General features: G+C 51.8%; 1 protein-coding gene across 1 annotated transcript in view; it reads left to right on the forward strand.

Annotated features, from left to right (window-relative positions):
- Positions 1-16524, forward strand: part of PYGB (glycogen phosphorylase B) — a 57190-nt gene that overhangs the window by 30661 nt on the left and 10005 nt on the right. The window contains exons 5-14 of the mRNA XM_032849408.1: positions 3303-3434; positions 5439-5550; positions 5938-6020; positions 7158-7301; positions 7911-8003; positions 9347-9493; positions 10741-10904; positions 11830-11944; positions 13116-13217; positions 13891-14038. Of these exons, the coding sequence (XP_032705299.1) occupies positions 3303-3434; positions 5439-5550; positions 5938-6020; positions 7158-7301; positions 7911-8003; positions 9347-9493; positions 10741-10904; positions 11830-11944; positions 13116-13217; positions 13891-14038 (1240 nt within the window). The remainder of the gene's footprint in view (positions 1-3302; positions 3435-5438; positions 5551-5937; positions 6021-7157; positions 7302-7910; positions 8004-9346; positions 9494-10740; positions 10905-11829; positions 11945-13115; positions 13218-13890; positions 14039-16524) is intronic.

Consider the following 16524-nt stretch of genomic DNA (forward strand, 5'->3'; position numbering starts at 1 on the left):
TATTGCTTAATTTGTAAACATACTCTCTCCAACCTTAGAACTGCGCTTGTCCTCCTGGACAAGTCTGGGTGATTTCATGCAGAGCTCCTTATGCATGTATGTCTGTCAGAGGCACACCAGCCCTCGTACACCTGTGTGCTTTGACCCATTCAGGCTCCTTACAGTCTATGCAATGTGCATTCATAAGACAGAAACTCAGAGGCCCCTCATTGCCAACCTAGTGTTATGGTTATAGCAGGAAGATTTTTTTTAAAGACTTTATTTATTTATTTGACAGAGATCACAAGCAGACAGAGAGGCAGGCAGGCAGAGAGCAGCGGGGGCCTGGGGGGGGGTAGCAGGCTCCCTGCTGAGCAGAGAGCCCAATGCAGGGCTCGATCCCAGGACCCTGAGATCATGACCTGAGCCGAAGGCAGAGGCTTAACCCACTGAGCCACCCAGATGCCCCTAGCAGGAAGATTTTTTTGTGTTATCTTTTGTTTGCTTGATCACAGACATTTCTTTGTTGTGTTTTTGTTCTACCTCTTGCCATCTTGCATAACAGCTTAAAGACACCTGTGGGATGATGGGTGAGTTATAAATTCATCCTCCTCCCACCCTGTTGTGATGGGAGCCAGTTTTTGATTGAGTTTATCTATAGCAGAATTAAATGCTGGGACTGGTCAGACAGCAGTGTTGTTGGCCATAGGTGCAGAAATAGGGGTCCCCTGAGAGACCTCTCCAACAACCTCTTATAGTCGAGGAGATCCTGCTTCTGCAAACTATTCATGGACGTACTCTGCAGGAGATGGCCAGGCTGTGGTATTGGAGAATCTTACTAATGTACAAGGACATGGCACCAGATCAAAAGGCAGGGCTGGTCCCATGATGAATAGCTGTCTGCACCAGACAGAAGAGCCCAGCCAGGAGTACGATGCAGAGACACATACTGATGCAATAATCTCAGCTGTGTCATCTCCCTATAACTGCAACCAGAAATTCTTCTTGACTTTTTACCTCTGTAAAACCATTAAAAAAAAAAAAAAATCAGGGGTGCCTGGCTGGCTTAGTCAATAGACCATACGACTCTTGATCTTGGGATGGTGAGTTCAAGCCCCACACTGGGCATAGAGCTTACTGTGAAATAAATAAATAAATAAATAAATAAATAAAAATTAAAGAATAAAAATTTTTTAAAACCCTGAAGGTAACATATGGGCACACCTCATTCTATTGCACTTCAATTTATCATGCTTCTCACATAACACATTTCTTACAACTTGAAGGATTGTGTCAACTCTGCATCAAGCAAGTGTGGGTCCCATATTTCCAACAGCATTTGCTCTCTTTATGTCTCTGTCACATGTTGGTAATTCCCACAGTATTGCAAATGTTGTTATTATATTGTTCTGATGATCTGTGATCAGTGATTACAACTTGCTGAAAGCCCATATGATGGTTAACATTTTGTAGCAATATTTCTTAATTAAGGCATTATATTTTGTTTTTGTTTTTTCGCCAAAATTAAGAAAAAATGTTTATTGTGTTATATTAGCCACCACATAGGTATTATATATATTTTTAAGACATAATGCTGTTGGACACTTAATAGACTACAATATAGTATAAATTTAACTTTCACATATGCTGGGAAACCAAAACATTCACTGGGCTCTCTCTCTAGCTATATTCACTCTATTGCTGTAGTTTGGAGCCAAACCTGGAATATCTCCAAGGTATGCATGTACTTAAGGTTGCTTATTAAATTTGAAGAAGACAGGGGCACCTGAGTGGCTCAGCCAGTTAAATGTCTACTCTAGGTTTTGGCTCCTGTTGTGATCTTAGGGCTTTGAGATCAAGCCCCGTTTGGGTTCCGTGCTCTATGCGGAGTCTGCTTAGGACTCTCTCCCCCTCAGCCCCATCCCCACATGTGCACAGTGTGTGCACGCTTTCTCTTTCCCTCTCGAAGATAAATAAATAGATCTTTTTTAAAAATTTGAAGAAGACTCTCATTTAAATTTATATTTCTAATTCTTTATTCACTGCTTACCAAATTAATTTATTCCATTGCAACCCCACCAAATTCTTCTACTCAAAGATTGTTAGATCTGTGGGGCTACTTTTGGTTTTATTTGTGGGATACTCTTTTGCGTATTTACTGATTTTGGATGCTACCAGGTGCAGTTTTTGAAAAACAACCTGGTTTAAGGAAGGCCTCACAGAAAAGCAGTGTCTTCCAGTGGTGTGCTGGCACTCCTGTGGCAAAGGCAGCCCAGCCCCAGGTACCAACTAATTTGTGGTGTTATTTTCCAAGCAGTGGGCTCCAGTGATTCTTTTCTTTAATTTCTTTTTCTTTCTTTCTTTTTTTTTTTTTTTAATACAGCTTTATGGGATGCCTGGGTGGCTCAGTCGGTTAAGCGGCTGCCTTCAGCTCAGATCATGATCCCAGGGACCTGGGATTGAATCTGGCATCGGGCTCCTTGCTCAGCGGGGAGCCTGCTTCTCCCTCTACCTCTGCCTGCAGCTTTCCCTGCTTGTGCTCTCTCTTTGGCAAATAAGTAAAATCTTAAAAAAAAAAAAAAAAAAAAAAAGTTTAAGTAACAGCTTTATTGAGATATAAAGTGGTTTTTAATAGGTTTACAAAGTTGGGCAGCTATCACCACTATTTCTGGAATACTTTCATCACCCTAAAAAGAAGTCCCACATGGATTTGCAGTCACACCCTAGTGCCTGACGAGCACTAATCTACCTGCTGTCTCTATGCATTTGACTGTTCTAGACATTTCCTGTGACTGGAGCTGTACCCTACCAGTACTTCTTTGACTCCACTTGTCTGCAAGGTTCACCCATGTTGCAGCACGCAGCGGGACTTCATTCCTTTTTATTGTTAAATTCGGGTGATTCTTTTTATTATTTTTTTTTAATTTTATTTATTTGACAGAGAGAAAGAACACAAGCAGGTAGAGCGGGAGAGGGAGAAGCAGGCTTCCTGCCAAGCAGGGAGCCTGATGCAGGGCTTCATGCAAGGCTGGATCCTAGGACCCAGGGATTATGACCCGAGGTGAAGGCAGATGTTTAACCACTGAGCCACCCAGGCGCCCCTAAATTCCGGCGATTCTTAATGTCTTCACTTTAATGCTTTTTCCTGAGTTTGTTTCTTTAATAGTCCAACATGTTCACTTTTGAACACGAGCCCTCGACCAGAACTGGAAATGTTCCCGGGCACAGAGGCCGTGGTTTGTTGCGGCATGGCACGGTGGCGCCTGGACGGCCAATCCCTGTGGGCTGAGGGCCTGCCACCCTCACTGCCGGCCCCTTTCCAGGTGGAGGAGGCGGATGACTGGCTGCGCTACGGCAACCCCTGGGAGAAGGCGCGGCCAGAGTACATGCTGCCTGTGCACTTCTACGGGAGAGTGAAGCACACCCCTGACGGCGTCAAGTGGCTAGACACCCAGGTAGCCTCCCTCAGGGGAAGTGTGGGGCACAGTGAGGGATGACCACGGTTCCTGGTCATACAGGCTTCCCTTTGGGTGTGCACGCTGTGTGGTTTCCCCACACAGCCTGACCCGAGGTGAAGGCCTGGGAGGTTTTGTGGTAATATGCCTGCTTCTTACCAGTTGTCGGTTGTTGGGAGCTGCCCAGGCAGGGAGAAAGGCTCCGCGGGGGGCTTGTGTGGGAGTTGAGACCAGCAGTCATTGAACAGCTGGCGGGACAGTGTGGTGATGGGGGCAGGGCCCTGAGGCCCTGGGGGACACGGATAGCTCCCCAGCATCTCCAGAGAGCAGGTGCTTGATGCCTGCTCTCAAACGCACACCACAGACCTTAGTAGTGCCTCCCAGGTGTCATGCACCACCGCTGAGCCATCTGAGCCCTGGGCAATGTGGTGAGCTGGGTCTAGATGTCCCAGAACAGGGCCCTGGCATTGACAAGGGGACAGGAGCACGGCGAGTCCAGTCTAGGCTCTGGGATGGCAGGTAGTGCCTATCTGGGTGATCTTAGGGGGCAGAGGGAGGTAGCAGGAGAGCCTTCCTGGGACATAGCTGTAATGAACAAGATGCAGTCGTCTGGATGTGGGGAGGTGAGCCTGGGAGACTGGGGAAGCCCTGGGCGTGCAAATGTGAGTCGTCGAGATTTTCTGCAGCATAAGTTTTAAACAGGGTGCATAGGCTAACGCGGCTGGAGCCATGTTAACATGGCTGAGCCATGTTAAGACGCCATCATACGTTGTATTTAATTTGAAAGAACAGAGAAGGGGTCAGTTATCCCAGTGCTTGTAGAAGATAAGCATATCAGTGTATGTAGGGAAGGGTAGAGACCATAGGGGCATTTCAGGATGAGTGATAGGGGCCTTATGCTGGAGGGCTGGCCCTGGATAGGGAAGGAGGGGTGGTTAAGGATGCTTTGGAGGGCTTGTAACTGGCTTGGACAAGGCTTTGGGGAGCCAGGGGGAGTGGGAAAGGGAGGGAAAAGGTGATACTAAGGCTCTCGTGATGCTATCCTGTAGTCCTTTTGGCTGTAGGAGGGGATTTCATCTTGTAAAGCTATAGAGTTGAACCTGTATGAGCCCCCACAGACATGCTTGAGTGTGAGAAGCACCTTCCAGGGGTCTGAGGGTTGGAAATGACTGTGAGACTTGTGCAAAACTTCCTGTCCTAGGTAAGAGTAAAGCAGATACTTGTGGACAGAGGGGAGTCAGGAGGGGATGTGGCAGGCCCTATGTTTGGAGCACAGGCCCTACATTTTCCGTTGTGAGTAAAGTGTGGGCTGGTTTGGTTTCTCTGAGGGTTAGAGGTCAAGATCTTCTGCAGACATTGGGAAATGGAGTCAGAAATAGAAGCCGTCTGTGGAGAAGTTAGCTGAGTCCTGCAGTTGCACAAGCAGAGTTGAGCAAGAAGAGGGACAGTGTCGTAGGCAGAGGACAAGGATTGAGGAGGTGTGGCTGCTAGCCCTGAGCATCAGTGAGGTTGACGCAGTTGCTGCTTGAGCAGCTGAGTGGGAAGAATTCTTTTTTTTATTTTTTAAGATTTTATTTATGTATTTGACAGAGAGATCACAAGTAGGCAGAGAGGCAGGCAGAGAGCCCCATGTGGGGCTTGATCCCAGGACCCTGAAATCATGACCTAAAGCCAGAGGCTTTAACCCACTGAGCCGCCCAAGCACTCCACGAATTCTTAATGCCAGTGCTAAAGGAGGTGAACTTAGAGAAGATAGATGTGACCTCAAGAGTGTGGTCAGGACCTTCTTTCATGGCCACCACAGGTGCTCTTGGCCTGGGCTGCCCTTGGGCTGGACTGTGGCCTGTCACAGGGTGAGTGGCAGGAGTCTAGGGTAGAAGAACAGCCAGAGGGCAAGCAGGTTGGCCGTCAGCATGCAGCACAATGTTACTGGTGGGATGAGGAGGCCTGGGCCTGGGGCCTGCATCTCTGACTGACTGAATTAGACCATCTCTCCTTGGCCAGGTGGTGCTGGCCATGCCGTATGACACCCCGGTGCCCGGCTACCGGAACAACACTGTCAACACCATGAGGCTGTGGTCCGCCAAGGCGCCCAACGACTTCAAGCTCCATGACTGTGTGTTCTGCCTCTCTTGTCTCTTTTGGGTGGTTTCCCCCAAACTTGCCCCTCAGAACTCTTATCCTGTCTGCACTGTCCCTGCTGTGGAGAGCATGAGGCCCTCCTTGTAAGGCAGAGAGCAGGCTCCTCAGAGACCTGGGGCCTCCCAGGGATCACCCCCGGGCAAAGCCAGTGCTCCTGGGACCCTGTGCCTTCAGGAAGGAGTGAGGGGCCTGGGGTCGTGTAGGATGTGAGGGCTCAGTGAAACCATGGCTCTGGGGGCACCCCCTGTTTGGGAATGCCCCTCCAACAGTTCAGGGAGGTGAGGGGGAAACTAGAGGCAGAGGGCACGTGGGGAGTCAGGGGAAGGCCCACGGGTCCTGACCTCACTGTCTCTGCTCACAGTTAATGTGGGTGGCTACATCGAGGCAGTCCTGGACAGGAACCTGGCCGAGAACATCTCCAGAGTCCTGTATCCAAATGATAATGTGAGTAGCTCACGTGTTGATTTTCATCTACTAGGAAAGTGCCCTGGGGGGCTGGAGCTGTCTAGAAAAACCACACTTTTCATCAGGTCAAGACCACATAAGTGGTCACCAGCAGCCCTCATGTGGCTCCTTGGGGTGAGGACGGCACTACATGCTTGATTATGCCCCACAAGTCTGTGTGTGCCTGTCAGCATCTCCCCCTTGCCGTCTCCCTAAGGGGACACTTTGGGAGGTTCGTGGCCTCTTCTCACACATCCATGCTCCCCATACACGGCTGCCCCTGCAGGCTGGCTCTTAGCTGACCCCATACGAGGCCATATGCAGGGCGCCATGGGGGCAACGTGAGAGCTCGTTAGACTTCACATGTGGCCAGCTTCTGCTCTTCTGCCATGTGATGCTGCTTCCCTGAGAGTTGGGTGACCCCTTTCTCAAGTGGGGATAGCAGTCCCTGTTTGTCAGTGATGCCTTGAGGCATATGCAGTCATGGTTTGAAAAACTTTTAGTATGTGCCACCGTCCACTAGATGAAGTCCCAGCCACAGTCTCCATTGCCACCGAGTTTAACATCCGCTGGCTTCGTTACTATTGCCAGGCAAGAGCCCTTGGAATTCACCTGTCTTAGTGGGTTAGCATTTTCTATTTAATCCGAGTAATATGTGCACATTAGTAGCAAAGGGCATTGGTGCTGAAAGGCTCACAACCAAACACACCCCATCCTCACTACCCCCACCAAGATTTTAAGCAGATTCTAAAGCTTTGGAGCTTGTGCTCCCGATTGACTCTGGGTGTTAAGGAACGAGACCTGCATGCCTGCTGTCCTCATGCAGGGCAGTGTGACCCTGTGCTGGCTGGCTACCTGTCTGAAGATCACATGCAGTTTAGGCCGTCATCACTTAATGCCTGTGCCCTTGAGCTGCAGGTTACCTGACCTTGGGCCCAGGCCGGGGGGGTGGGGGGTAGAGGTGTCTGTGCCTTTCTGGCCCCCAAGGGCTCCCGTTCTCATGCACACATATGTCCCTGCATCCCTGGAGCAGGATCCCTCAGCCTAGTGCCCTTCTTGGGTCCTGAGGGGGTCCCTCAAGTGCCTGTGGGGGTCCCGCTGGCTGTTGGTGATGCCAGCTCTATCCTGTGTCTGCAGTTCTTCGAGGGGAAGGAGCTCCGCCTGAAGCAGGAGTATTTTGTGGTGGCTGCCACCCTCCAGGACATCATTCGCCGCTTTAAGTCCTCCAAGTTTGGCTGCCGGGACCCAGTAAGGACCTGTTTCGAGACCTTCCCCGACAAGGTTGGTTTGTTGATGGGTCTTGACCCCGGTGCAGAAGGCAGGACATTCCCAGGCTCTTGTTTCTTCCTCAAGGTTGGGGCTCGGGTAGGTAGGGGAGGGGCAGGACCGCGGTCTCCCCTTATCCTGGTCTCCTTGTCATCAGGGGCTGGGCCCCTCCTCCCTGACTAGGACCACACAGGGCATCCTAGGAGCAGCAAGGGACACTGTAAAAGGTTCCCGTGGGCGAAACATGATGCATTTGGCAGGCTGGGTTCTGTGTTTTTAAACAAGGCCAACATATCCTAGGGGAGAGGAACATTCTGGGCCAGGGGGAGCAGTAGAGAGCATGAGGAGGGCCTTGGCAGCAGGCCGAAGGTCCTACTGAGGAACCTGACTCCAGGGTCTTCCTGGCCCCTCCGTGTGGCCCCTGTGACCCCATTGTACTCCCTGTTCCTTGGCTGGAGTCCTGCTGGGCTCAGCACCTGTGCCATGCTTTCAGCTCCCATTGTCGGCCCTGTAGACCAGACTTCTGAGGGGTAGGCGGCTGAGGACCCCTATTCTGCACACAATGACCACAGTGGCGCCCGTGCAGGCAAGAGGATTGAGGGGGAGGCCCTATGTAAACTGCAGGTCGCCATCCAGCTGAATGACACCCACCCAGCCCTTGCCATCCCTGAGCTCATGAGGATACTGGTGGACGTGGAGAAAGTGGACTGGGACAAGGTGAGCACCGAAGGCTGGGCACCAGGGATATGGTGTCCCCACAAGCATGGGCATGTGGGGTGATGGTGTTCCCCACAGACCTGGGCATGTGGGGTGATGGTGTCCCCTGCAGATACCTGGGTATGTGGGGTTATGGTATCCCCCAAAACCTGCGTGTGGGGTGACAGTGTCCCCCAGACCTGGGCACATGGGGTTATGGTTTCCCCCCAAGACCTGCATGTATGGTGGTCATGTCCCCCATAGATCTGGGCATGTGGAGTTATGGTGTTCCCCCCAGACCTGCATGGGGGATGACAATGTTCCTCACAGACCTGGACACATGGTGTTAGGGTGTTTCCCCCAAACCTGCATGTGGGGTGATGGTGTCCCCTTCACTTTCAAGCCTGTCCCAACAACAGTGGTGAGTACTGAGCTGGCCATAGGATGCTGAGGAAGGCTTTTCTCCTGTGGCCTGGGGAGAAAGGGACATTGTCCCTGAAGAGACAGAGCCATGGGGAGGAGGACATTCCAGGAGTGGGTCTGGGGTTTCTCCCAAGGGACCAGGACACGGTGGGTGGGGCAGTGGTACAGAGGCACATGAGAAAACTGCACATGAGCAGTTTTCTGGAAGACAGGAAAAGGATCCTGACACTTCTTAGAGCTTCTCACATACATTTTCTCATCTTAGAATTGTGACAAAACCCCCAGAAATATCAAGTGTAAAGAAACACATTGTTTATGCTTTTATGTTTGTTCTCCTGATTCATTTGGTCCTAGATCCTTGTATAGTGGGATTTTCTTGATCTAGTTTAAATCAACATGTAAAACTGTAGAGCAACTTTTATGTCATGGTGTAGAACCCAGATCCCCTCTCTGGTTTGGGGTGCACTTCCAGATGGGGTAGGCAGCAGCCCCATGGTCCCATCTGCTCTTGGCCAGTGGAGGGAGGTCACACAGTTTCCCAGTGTTCTCAGACTGGATGTGAGATTAGTTGGGTGGAAATAAATTAGAAAATTATTTGGTGTTCTGCTTTGTTCACCAATAAAAAATGGTTTACACAGAATAAAAGTAAGCGAATGATGCCACATGGTGAGATAAGCGTTACTCGTTTATGTGTGTGTACTCTGTTAGGAAGTAGAATGTACGTGGTCATGTCTGAAATGTAAAGGGCATGGTGCTCACTTGTGGGTTTTGAGAAGATTCTAGATAGGGCCAGAGGGCAGAGATATATAGCTAGCTGGCCTGGCCCCTTTCTGGTGGGATCCGAATATCTCTGTTTGATCCTGGGCTTGCCCCTTGCATAGGCATCTGGTAGAAGAACTGTTCCTAAACAAAATGCTTTGGAATGTTCTGGAATGTTCTAGGCCTGGGAAATCACAAAGAAGACCTGTGCATACACCAACCACACCGTGTTACCCGAGGCCTTGGAACGCTGGCCTGTGTCCATGTTTGAGTCTCTCCTGCCACGGCACCTGGAGATCATCTATGCCATCAACCAGAGGCACCTAGATGTGAGCAGCAGGGACGCGGATGGGAGCTTGGGGGTTGCTGCCTGACCACCCCCTTTCATGATCAGGGGTGGAGGTGGTGGGCAGAGGTAGAGGGCCCTTCCATCCTCCACATGGAATCATCTGGCCTAGAACAGGTGCCTTATTTCTTGAATAGCCTCTGCCCAGCTGAGGACTTGGGACAATCTGGCAGAGGTGGCAGAGTCAGTGATATCTAGTTCCCACACCTACACCCCCACAGTGTATGTAGGAGTCATGGATTCAGGTCTTTTTAAAACATTCCCATTCCTGAGTGGGGCTCAGATGTGTCTGTTCTTGAAATGTCTTTGTCCTGGGCCATACAGCAGCATTTGGGTGATTTGGAAACCAAGTAGCATTTGTCTTTTCTCTGTTACCTGCAGAGGGGAGAATGGTACACGAAAAGAGCATCTTAGAGTCCAGATGTGTTTGTTGTTCATTTTTAATGATTTTTTTTTTTAAGATTTTTTTTTTTTATTTGACAGAGAGAGATCACAAGCAGGCAGAGAGGCAGGCAGAGAGAGAAGGGGAAGCAGGCTCCCCGCTGAGCAGAGAGCCCGATGCGGGGCTCAATCCCAGGACCCTGGGATCATGACCTGAGCCGAAGGCTGAGGCTTAACCCACTGAGCCACTCAGGTGCCCCTGTTACTCATTTTTTTTTAAGTTTTTTTAATTAATTTTTTGAGAGAGAGAAAGCACAAGTGAGGGGAGGGGCAGAGGGAGAGAGAGAGAAACAGATACCCTGGTGAGAGCGAGGCTGGACTGGGGCTTGACCCTGGGCTCGATCCTAGGATCCCGGGATCATGACCTGAGCCGAAATCAGACACTTAACTGACTGAGCCACCTACATGCCCCTGTTGTTCAGTGGTTTAACCTTCTGGTGAAAAAGTAGCCATTACCAGCTGATCAGACTGTGGATGGACCATGTCTAGGCCAGGAGGGCAGCACTCTTGTCTCATCCTTGTGAGTCACGTGGCACGCCTCAGCACCAAGCTCCTCTGACTGTCTGCCTCTGGCAGGGCAGGTTTGCTGAGTCCTCTGGCCAGCACAGGCCCTTCCCTGGGTGGCAGCAGCATGGAGAGCTCCTCCTGCCCTTAGGGCTCTGGGAAGTGCATTCCAGGAGCTCAAAGGCCTCTATGGGGTACAGCAACCCCAGCTTTTTCTTGGAGGAGGTGGACTCTTCCATGTGGGCCCCTGGGCCTTCTGCTCACAGCTCTCTGTCTTGGCAACAGCACGTGGCTGCCCTGTTCCCCGGGGATGTGGACCGCCTGCGGAGGATGTCTGTGATTGAGGAAGGGGACTGCAAGCGGATTAACATGGCCCATCTGTGTGTGATTGGGTCTCATGCCGTCAATGGCGTGGCGAGGATCCACTCGGAGATTGTGAAGCAGTCAGTGTGAGTAAGGCCAGCATTTGCCCTGAGCTGGGTGTATCTCCTTCCTGACCCCAGATCTGCCTCTGGGGACGGTTAGTAGCCAGACACATGGTGGCTGAGGCCTGTTGCCCACGTTCCACACTTCTCTGCTGCCGTCATGCACGCTGACTAAACTGCCCAGGGCATATCCTTCCGTGGCTGAAGACACCGAGGGCTCCAACTCAGTCAGTGGTATTAAGGTGCTGAGCCTTCTTGTCACCAGTGCCCTCCTCTTTTCAGGCTCTCCTCTCACCATCTGCTGCTTGCCAGGTGCTGGGAGTGCCCCACTTCAGGACAAGTGTCCCATTCCTAGACAGCATGGAGGTCAGGGCAGGAAAGAGCCAGGGCTCGTCAGTGAGAGGAAGGAAGTATTCTTAGGTCGGATCTCATGCTTCTGCTCCCTCTCTTGGTGGGATGTGATCTTGGAACTCCTTCCCTCCATCCTCGACCCAGATGTGTGTGGAGCACCTCCGTGACACTGGGTCTGTCCATGTGGTGGCTTCTGTGTTCCCAGGGCTGGCCCAAGGGCTTCGTGTTTAATAGTCTTCATTCCCTGCAGCAAGCCTGTCAGTGGGGTACATCCCCATTTTACAGATGAGGAGACTAAACCCCAGTTCTCAGGCTTCATATCCTGTACCCTCTCCAGTGTCACAGTCCCTGTGGAAGATGGCCAGGTTCCACTGCCTATGTGGTCATTGCTCTGTGGCCGAATGAGCAGTGCTTTGAAAAGCGTGTGCTCTGTGCCCACTGTGGTCAAGGTGGGCAGTAATGCTAACTGCTCTGTGCTCTTTCGAAAACAGAACAGAAAAACAGAACTTTGGGACCTTCCAGGGGATTTCCTTAATGTTCTTTTGCTCACCTTGTTCCAGACACAACTCTTGTGATACTTGCCTGTCTTCTGTCTTAGCTTTAAGGATTTTTATGAGCTGGAGCCAGAGAAGTTCCAGAATAAGACAAATGGCATCACACCGCGACGGTGGCTGCTGCTGTGTAACCCAGGGCTGGCTGACACCATCGTGGAGGTGAGACCCACGGCACCTGAGTCCCCACGGAGCTGCGGGCACGCTTAGATCCTCAGCTGTCGCCCAAGGCCCACAGGCCTGTCGCCAGCATGTGCTGAGGGCTAGCGATCCTCCTTTGTGTGTTGGCTGGCAGTGGCTCCTGGCTGGGGACGCATGGAGTCAGATATGGGGACACTGAGCCAAGCTATACCACCAGTCAGTGGCCCTAGCGGCTTGTGCAGGGGTTCAGAAGTGAGGTCCTAGGCTTTGGGAAGGACTGGGGTGGGGCCGCCTAGCTGAGCAGCAGCCACAGACCCACTGGAGATGTTTGGTGAGGCAGACATGCAGCGATAAGCTGATCATTTATGTGCTTGTGCAGAAAGGAAGGAGGAAGTGGGTGCTTTTACACACCAGGTGCTGTGCTGGCCTTGAGAATGCAGCAGGTGGCTGGAGGGTGACGCCTGGTGAGGGCCTGCCATGGGGACACTGGCAGTGTGGCTACCCGTGTCAGGGAAGGCAGCCCTGGCAAAGGGCCAGCAGAGCACAGACCTGAAGGGCTAAGGGGAGGGAGCCAGGAGCCCTGACTCTCTGCTCCTTTGGCGGGGGGGAGCGGGGGGGGGCATGGCCCACCTGGGAGCTGGACCACCAGCGGGGCTCAGCACCAGGTGAGGCAGGCAGAGGGAGGACAGGCCAGGAGTTTTGCTCGTGGTCCTAAGTTAGCAACAGGGGCACTTGGCGGGGGCACTTGATGAGCAGTGCATTCAGTCCGACCCCCTGCTGTAGTGCAGAGGGCAGGATCAGGAAGTGGCTGGAGGGTGCAGGCCTTGGGGATGGGTGAGGAGCTGCTGGGCCATGGTTGGCCCCCAGGCTTGGGATGTGTCTCTGAAGGGGACGAGGAAGGATTGCATGATTATTGTGGATGTTTGAGCTTGACCAGACTATGACGTCCTAGTCAGGAGCAAACCTAGGTCTGATTGGAGGGAGCCTGGGGAGGGAATACTCGTAGCAGCTGCGGCCCCGGTCTGGGGGTGTTTTCTGATTGCTGGGTATTGTGAGAGAGAAGCAGGCCTGGAGCCAGGCTAGAGCAGATCCAGCAAGGAAAGCAGAGGCAGGATGACAAAATGGGAAGACAGTATCTATGACGACAGGTCCTACAGTGAGCAGAAACACTGTCTCCCTTTATGTTTTACAGAAAATCGGAGAGGGTTTCCTAACTGACCTGAGCCAACTGAAGAAGCTATTGCCGTTGGTTGATGACGAGGCACTCATCAGGGATGTGGCCAAGGTCAAGCAGGTAGGCCCAGTGTGGGACAGCAGTCCTGTGTGATCTGGGTGTCAGACCCAGTGGCTGCCCTCAGGTCACCATCAGGCGGGCAGGTGGGTGCAGACCCCAGAGCAGCCCAAGTATGCATTGCCCCAGGTTCTGCAGGAAGAGCTTGTCCACAGGAGGAACTCTGAAAGTCCATCCAGTCCTGGTATCCCTTCACGTGGCACACTGCTTGCTAGTGTGAGAGCCTCTCCCCGGGGCAGCCAGCCTCACAACCAGATGAGCAGAGCCCCTAGAGCCCTCAAACCTGACAAGTGACCCCCATGACCAAGAACACAGCCCTTCTGGAGCCTGCCTCTCTGCTGGGCTGCCACATGGTCTTAGGCCCCAGAAAGAGTCCTACCTCTTGAGTCTTCTCTCCCTGCCTGCCCCCATCTGTGTCCTTTGACACCACACCCACAACTCCCCTTCGTTCTACATTTCTTACCTTTCTGCTTCTGCGTAGGTTTGCTTTTTGGTTTAGTTTCCCATTTATTTCTGCCACCTGGGAGTGTGCCCAGCTTCAGTACCCCGCTGCCCCACCCCCATCCCCAGAAAGTCTCTGGGAGCCCCTGCCCTGCTGTGTGCCTGGAAAGCCGGAGCCTCAGTCAGACCTTGGGGTCTCAGGGTTTTGACCCTCCTTGTCCTTTTTCCTCCCCAGGAAAATAAGCTGAAGTTCTCTGCCTTCCTGGAGAAGGAATATAAGGTGAAAATCAACCCTTCCTCCATGTTCGACGTGCACGTGAAGAGGATCCATGAGTACAAGCGGCAGCTGCTGAACTGTCTGCATATCATCACCCTGTACAACCGTGAGTGTGCCTGGGCGCCGGGGCCTTTGCTGCAGCCCCCAGCAGCCTCCACAGCACCACAGGGACACGGGCGCTGGGCGAGAGGCTCCACGTAGTGTGGCGTTCAAAATTAGTTGCTACCTGGTAGACTCGTCATGAGTTACTGGGAAAGATTTACTTAACAGAAACATTTGAAGTATACTTCCCAAAAATAAAATAGAGTGTTAAATTTATACACGTACCTTAAACTGAGCAAACATGAATCAAAGAACCACTAAAAGTAAACATGAATATTTGCCAGATTTTTATATATATAATAAAGCTGTATGCAAAAACTTAGATTTTAGAATTTTGTAATTTAATACACTGACTCTTAATTTCGAAAACCAAGAAACCGCAAATACTCTATTCAGGATACAGAGCTCGTCATATTGGTCAGGTGCAGGAAACCGCTCCCTCATGAGACAGTTAAGTAACAGGACAGGTAACGTTCATGACTGAATGTTTCTGATGCTCCTCGCGCCAACCCTCCAGGAAAGGCCCCAACCGAAGACCGTCTGTGCGTGGCCGAAGGAGGCGCTCCACAGGTCCTCCCTGGCCAGAGACAGCAGTTCATGGAGTCTGTGTTTTGTTTTCTTTGCCATGGTTTTCTTTTGTGGTGGTTATTTTCTGTCTTTTCTTTGTTCTGGGCCTCTGCTGGAAGCACCCCATCAGTCCCCTGTCTCTGAGCAGCTATGACGTCCCTGGGTGCCCCACGCTATCCCTGTCTGTCTGCGTGGGCCCGAGTGCTTCCTTCCCATCCACACCACTTCTGAGCTTGCTAGCTTTCTATGGCATCCTTTGAGCCCAGCTGTACTACCAGGCAGGCCGCTGGGGGCTTGGGCCATTCCCCCTCATCGTCTCCCCTGCCTGCCAGGTGCACTTTCTCCCTGGTCATAGCAGACTGCCATGTCACTCTGCTCTGCTGTCCCAATTCCCATCTCAGTCTGAAGATGAACACAGTCCGTGCTCACCACCCATCTTTTTGCAAAGCTGTCCTGCTCTGCCCTTCTGCCCAAATTTCCCTCTGGTTCATGACAGCCGCTTGTGTGAATTGTGCTGAGTTCTGTTCAGAACATGTAGGACATTTGCAGGTGACATTCTTGGCTTCACTTTCTTTCCTTGAGCATCTTTTAGGTCCCTCCTGCACTGTCTGGAGCTGGGGGACATTGGTGTGTCGTGGTGTCATGAGGACCTGTGCTGATGTCATTGGGCTGGTCTTGGTACTGAGAGTTGGGTCAGTTTTCCCGGACACTCGGGGCATTCCAAATACACTCACTGAGGTCTTGTATAATTTCTAGGAAGGTCTCTTGAAGTATATTTAAAACATCTATTTGGCGCCACCGTTTTGGTTTCCTTCTTCCTAGGCTCCAGTGAGGTATGCGCTGGCTTCCTTCTACCTATTTTCTTCTTGTCTCTTGAGTTCTCTCCAAACTTTTCCAAAGATCTTTCCTTTCCTGCTGTTGTCTACTTTTCTCATTTCCATCCTCTATGTGTTGTGTGTGTGTGCTTTTTCCATCTGGCTCCTTCTTGGCTTCCTTTCACTCCCATATCCTGACAGTTCTCATTTCGTGCACTCCAGTGTGCTGCCCTCCCCCCGGGATCTCAGTTTCCGGTCTGTGGACTCTTCTGAGCTGACGGTCATCCCAGGTTGGAGGTTCTTATAGGGAGGGCCGTTCGAACGCTTCTTGTCTAGAGGGAAACCATGGATCTTCCTGTATTTGAATTTGCCTGAGCTGCACTACCCGGAGCTACCAGCAGGGGCTTCATGGAGGCCAGGGCAGCTGTGGGCTTCCTCAGTGCTGCTGTGGCCCCTGTCTGTGTGGCCATTGGTCCTCTGTCTTTCCAAGCCCAGGCTGGCTCAGAAGGCCACCTGCCCTGACCCCTTGATTTCTGCCTGGGGGCCTCTGCCCCAGGATGTCAGACCCTCCAAGCAGGTTTCCCTAGAAAAGAGGTACACGTCCTCTACCCCAGTCCGCCAGCCCTGCTGTCAGCTCCTTTGGAGAGGCTGGGTCCTGGGTACCCCTTGCCCTCATAGCCCTATCCCCCACCCACGCCGTGATCTGGCATAGCTGCTCGGTGACCTGGAGTTTGTGTGTTTTTCCTCTTTCTGGGTTTTGATGAAAATGTAGTTTGTGTTTTATTTTTTCCTCCTTGCCTTGTTGTTTGGTCTGATTCCTGGAAGTGGGAAAGTTCAGAACTAGGGACAGCCATATTCTTGGTAGGACCTGGAGTCAGTTAAAGCTCAGCCACAATTCTTACTGCTTTAATTGGTCCCTGGCCTCTGAAGAATATGATGGAGGGCCGCCTCATCCCTCTTTGTAGACCCCCTCCAGCATCTGCCCATACCCACTGACATCGAGACCCAGGGGCCTGGCAAAGGACTCTCTCAGTCTGCTGGGGCTGCAGGTGAGCCAGCCGCTGTACCTTGACCCTCGGGCTCCGCTGCACCCCTGCAGGAGCTTCAG

This window comes from Lontra canadensis, unplaced genomic scaffold, assembly GCF_010015895.1.
Source record: "Lontra canadensis isolate GAN:19392208 unplaced genomic scaffold, GSC_riverotter_1.0 scaffold228, whole genome shotgun sequence".
In the NCBI taxonomy this organism is placed as follows: domain Eukaryota; kingdom Metazoa; phylum Chordata; class Mammalia; order Carnivora; family Mustelidae; genus Lontra; species Lontra canadensis.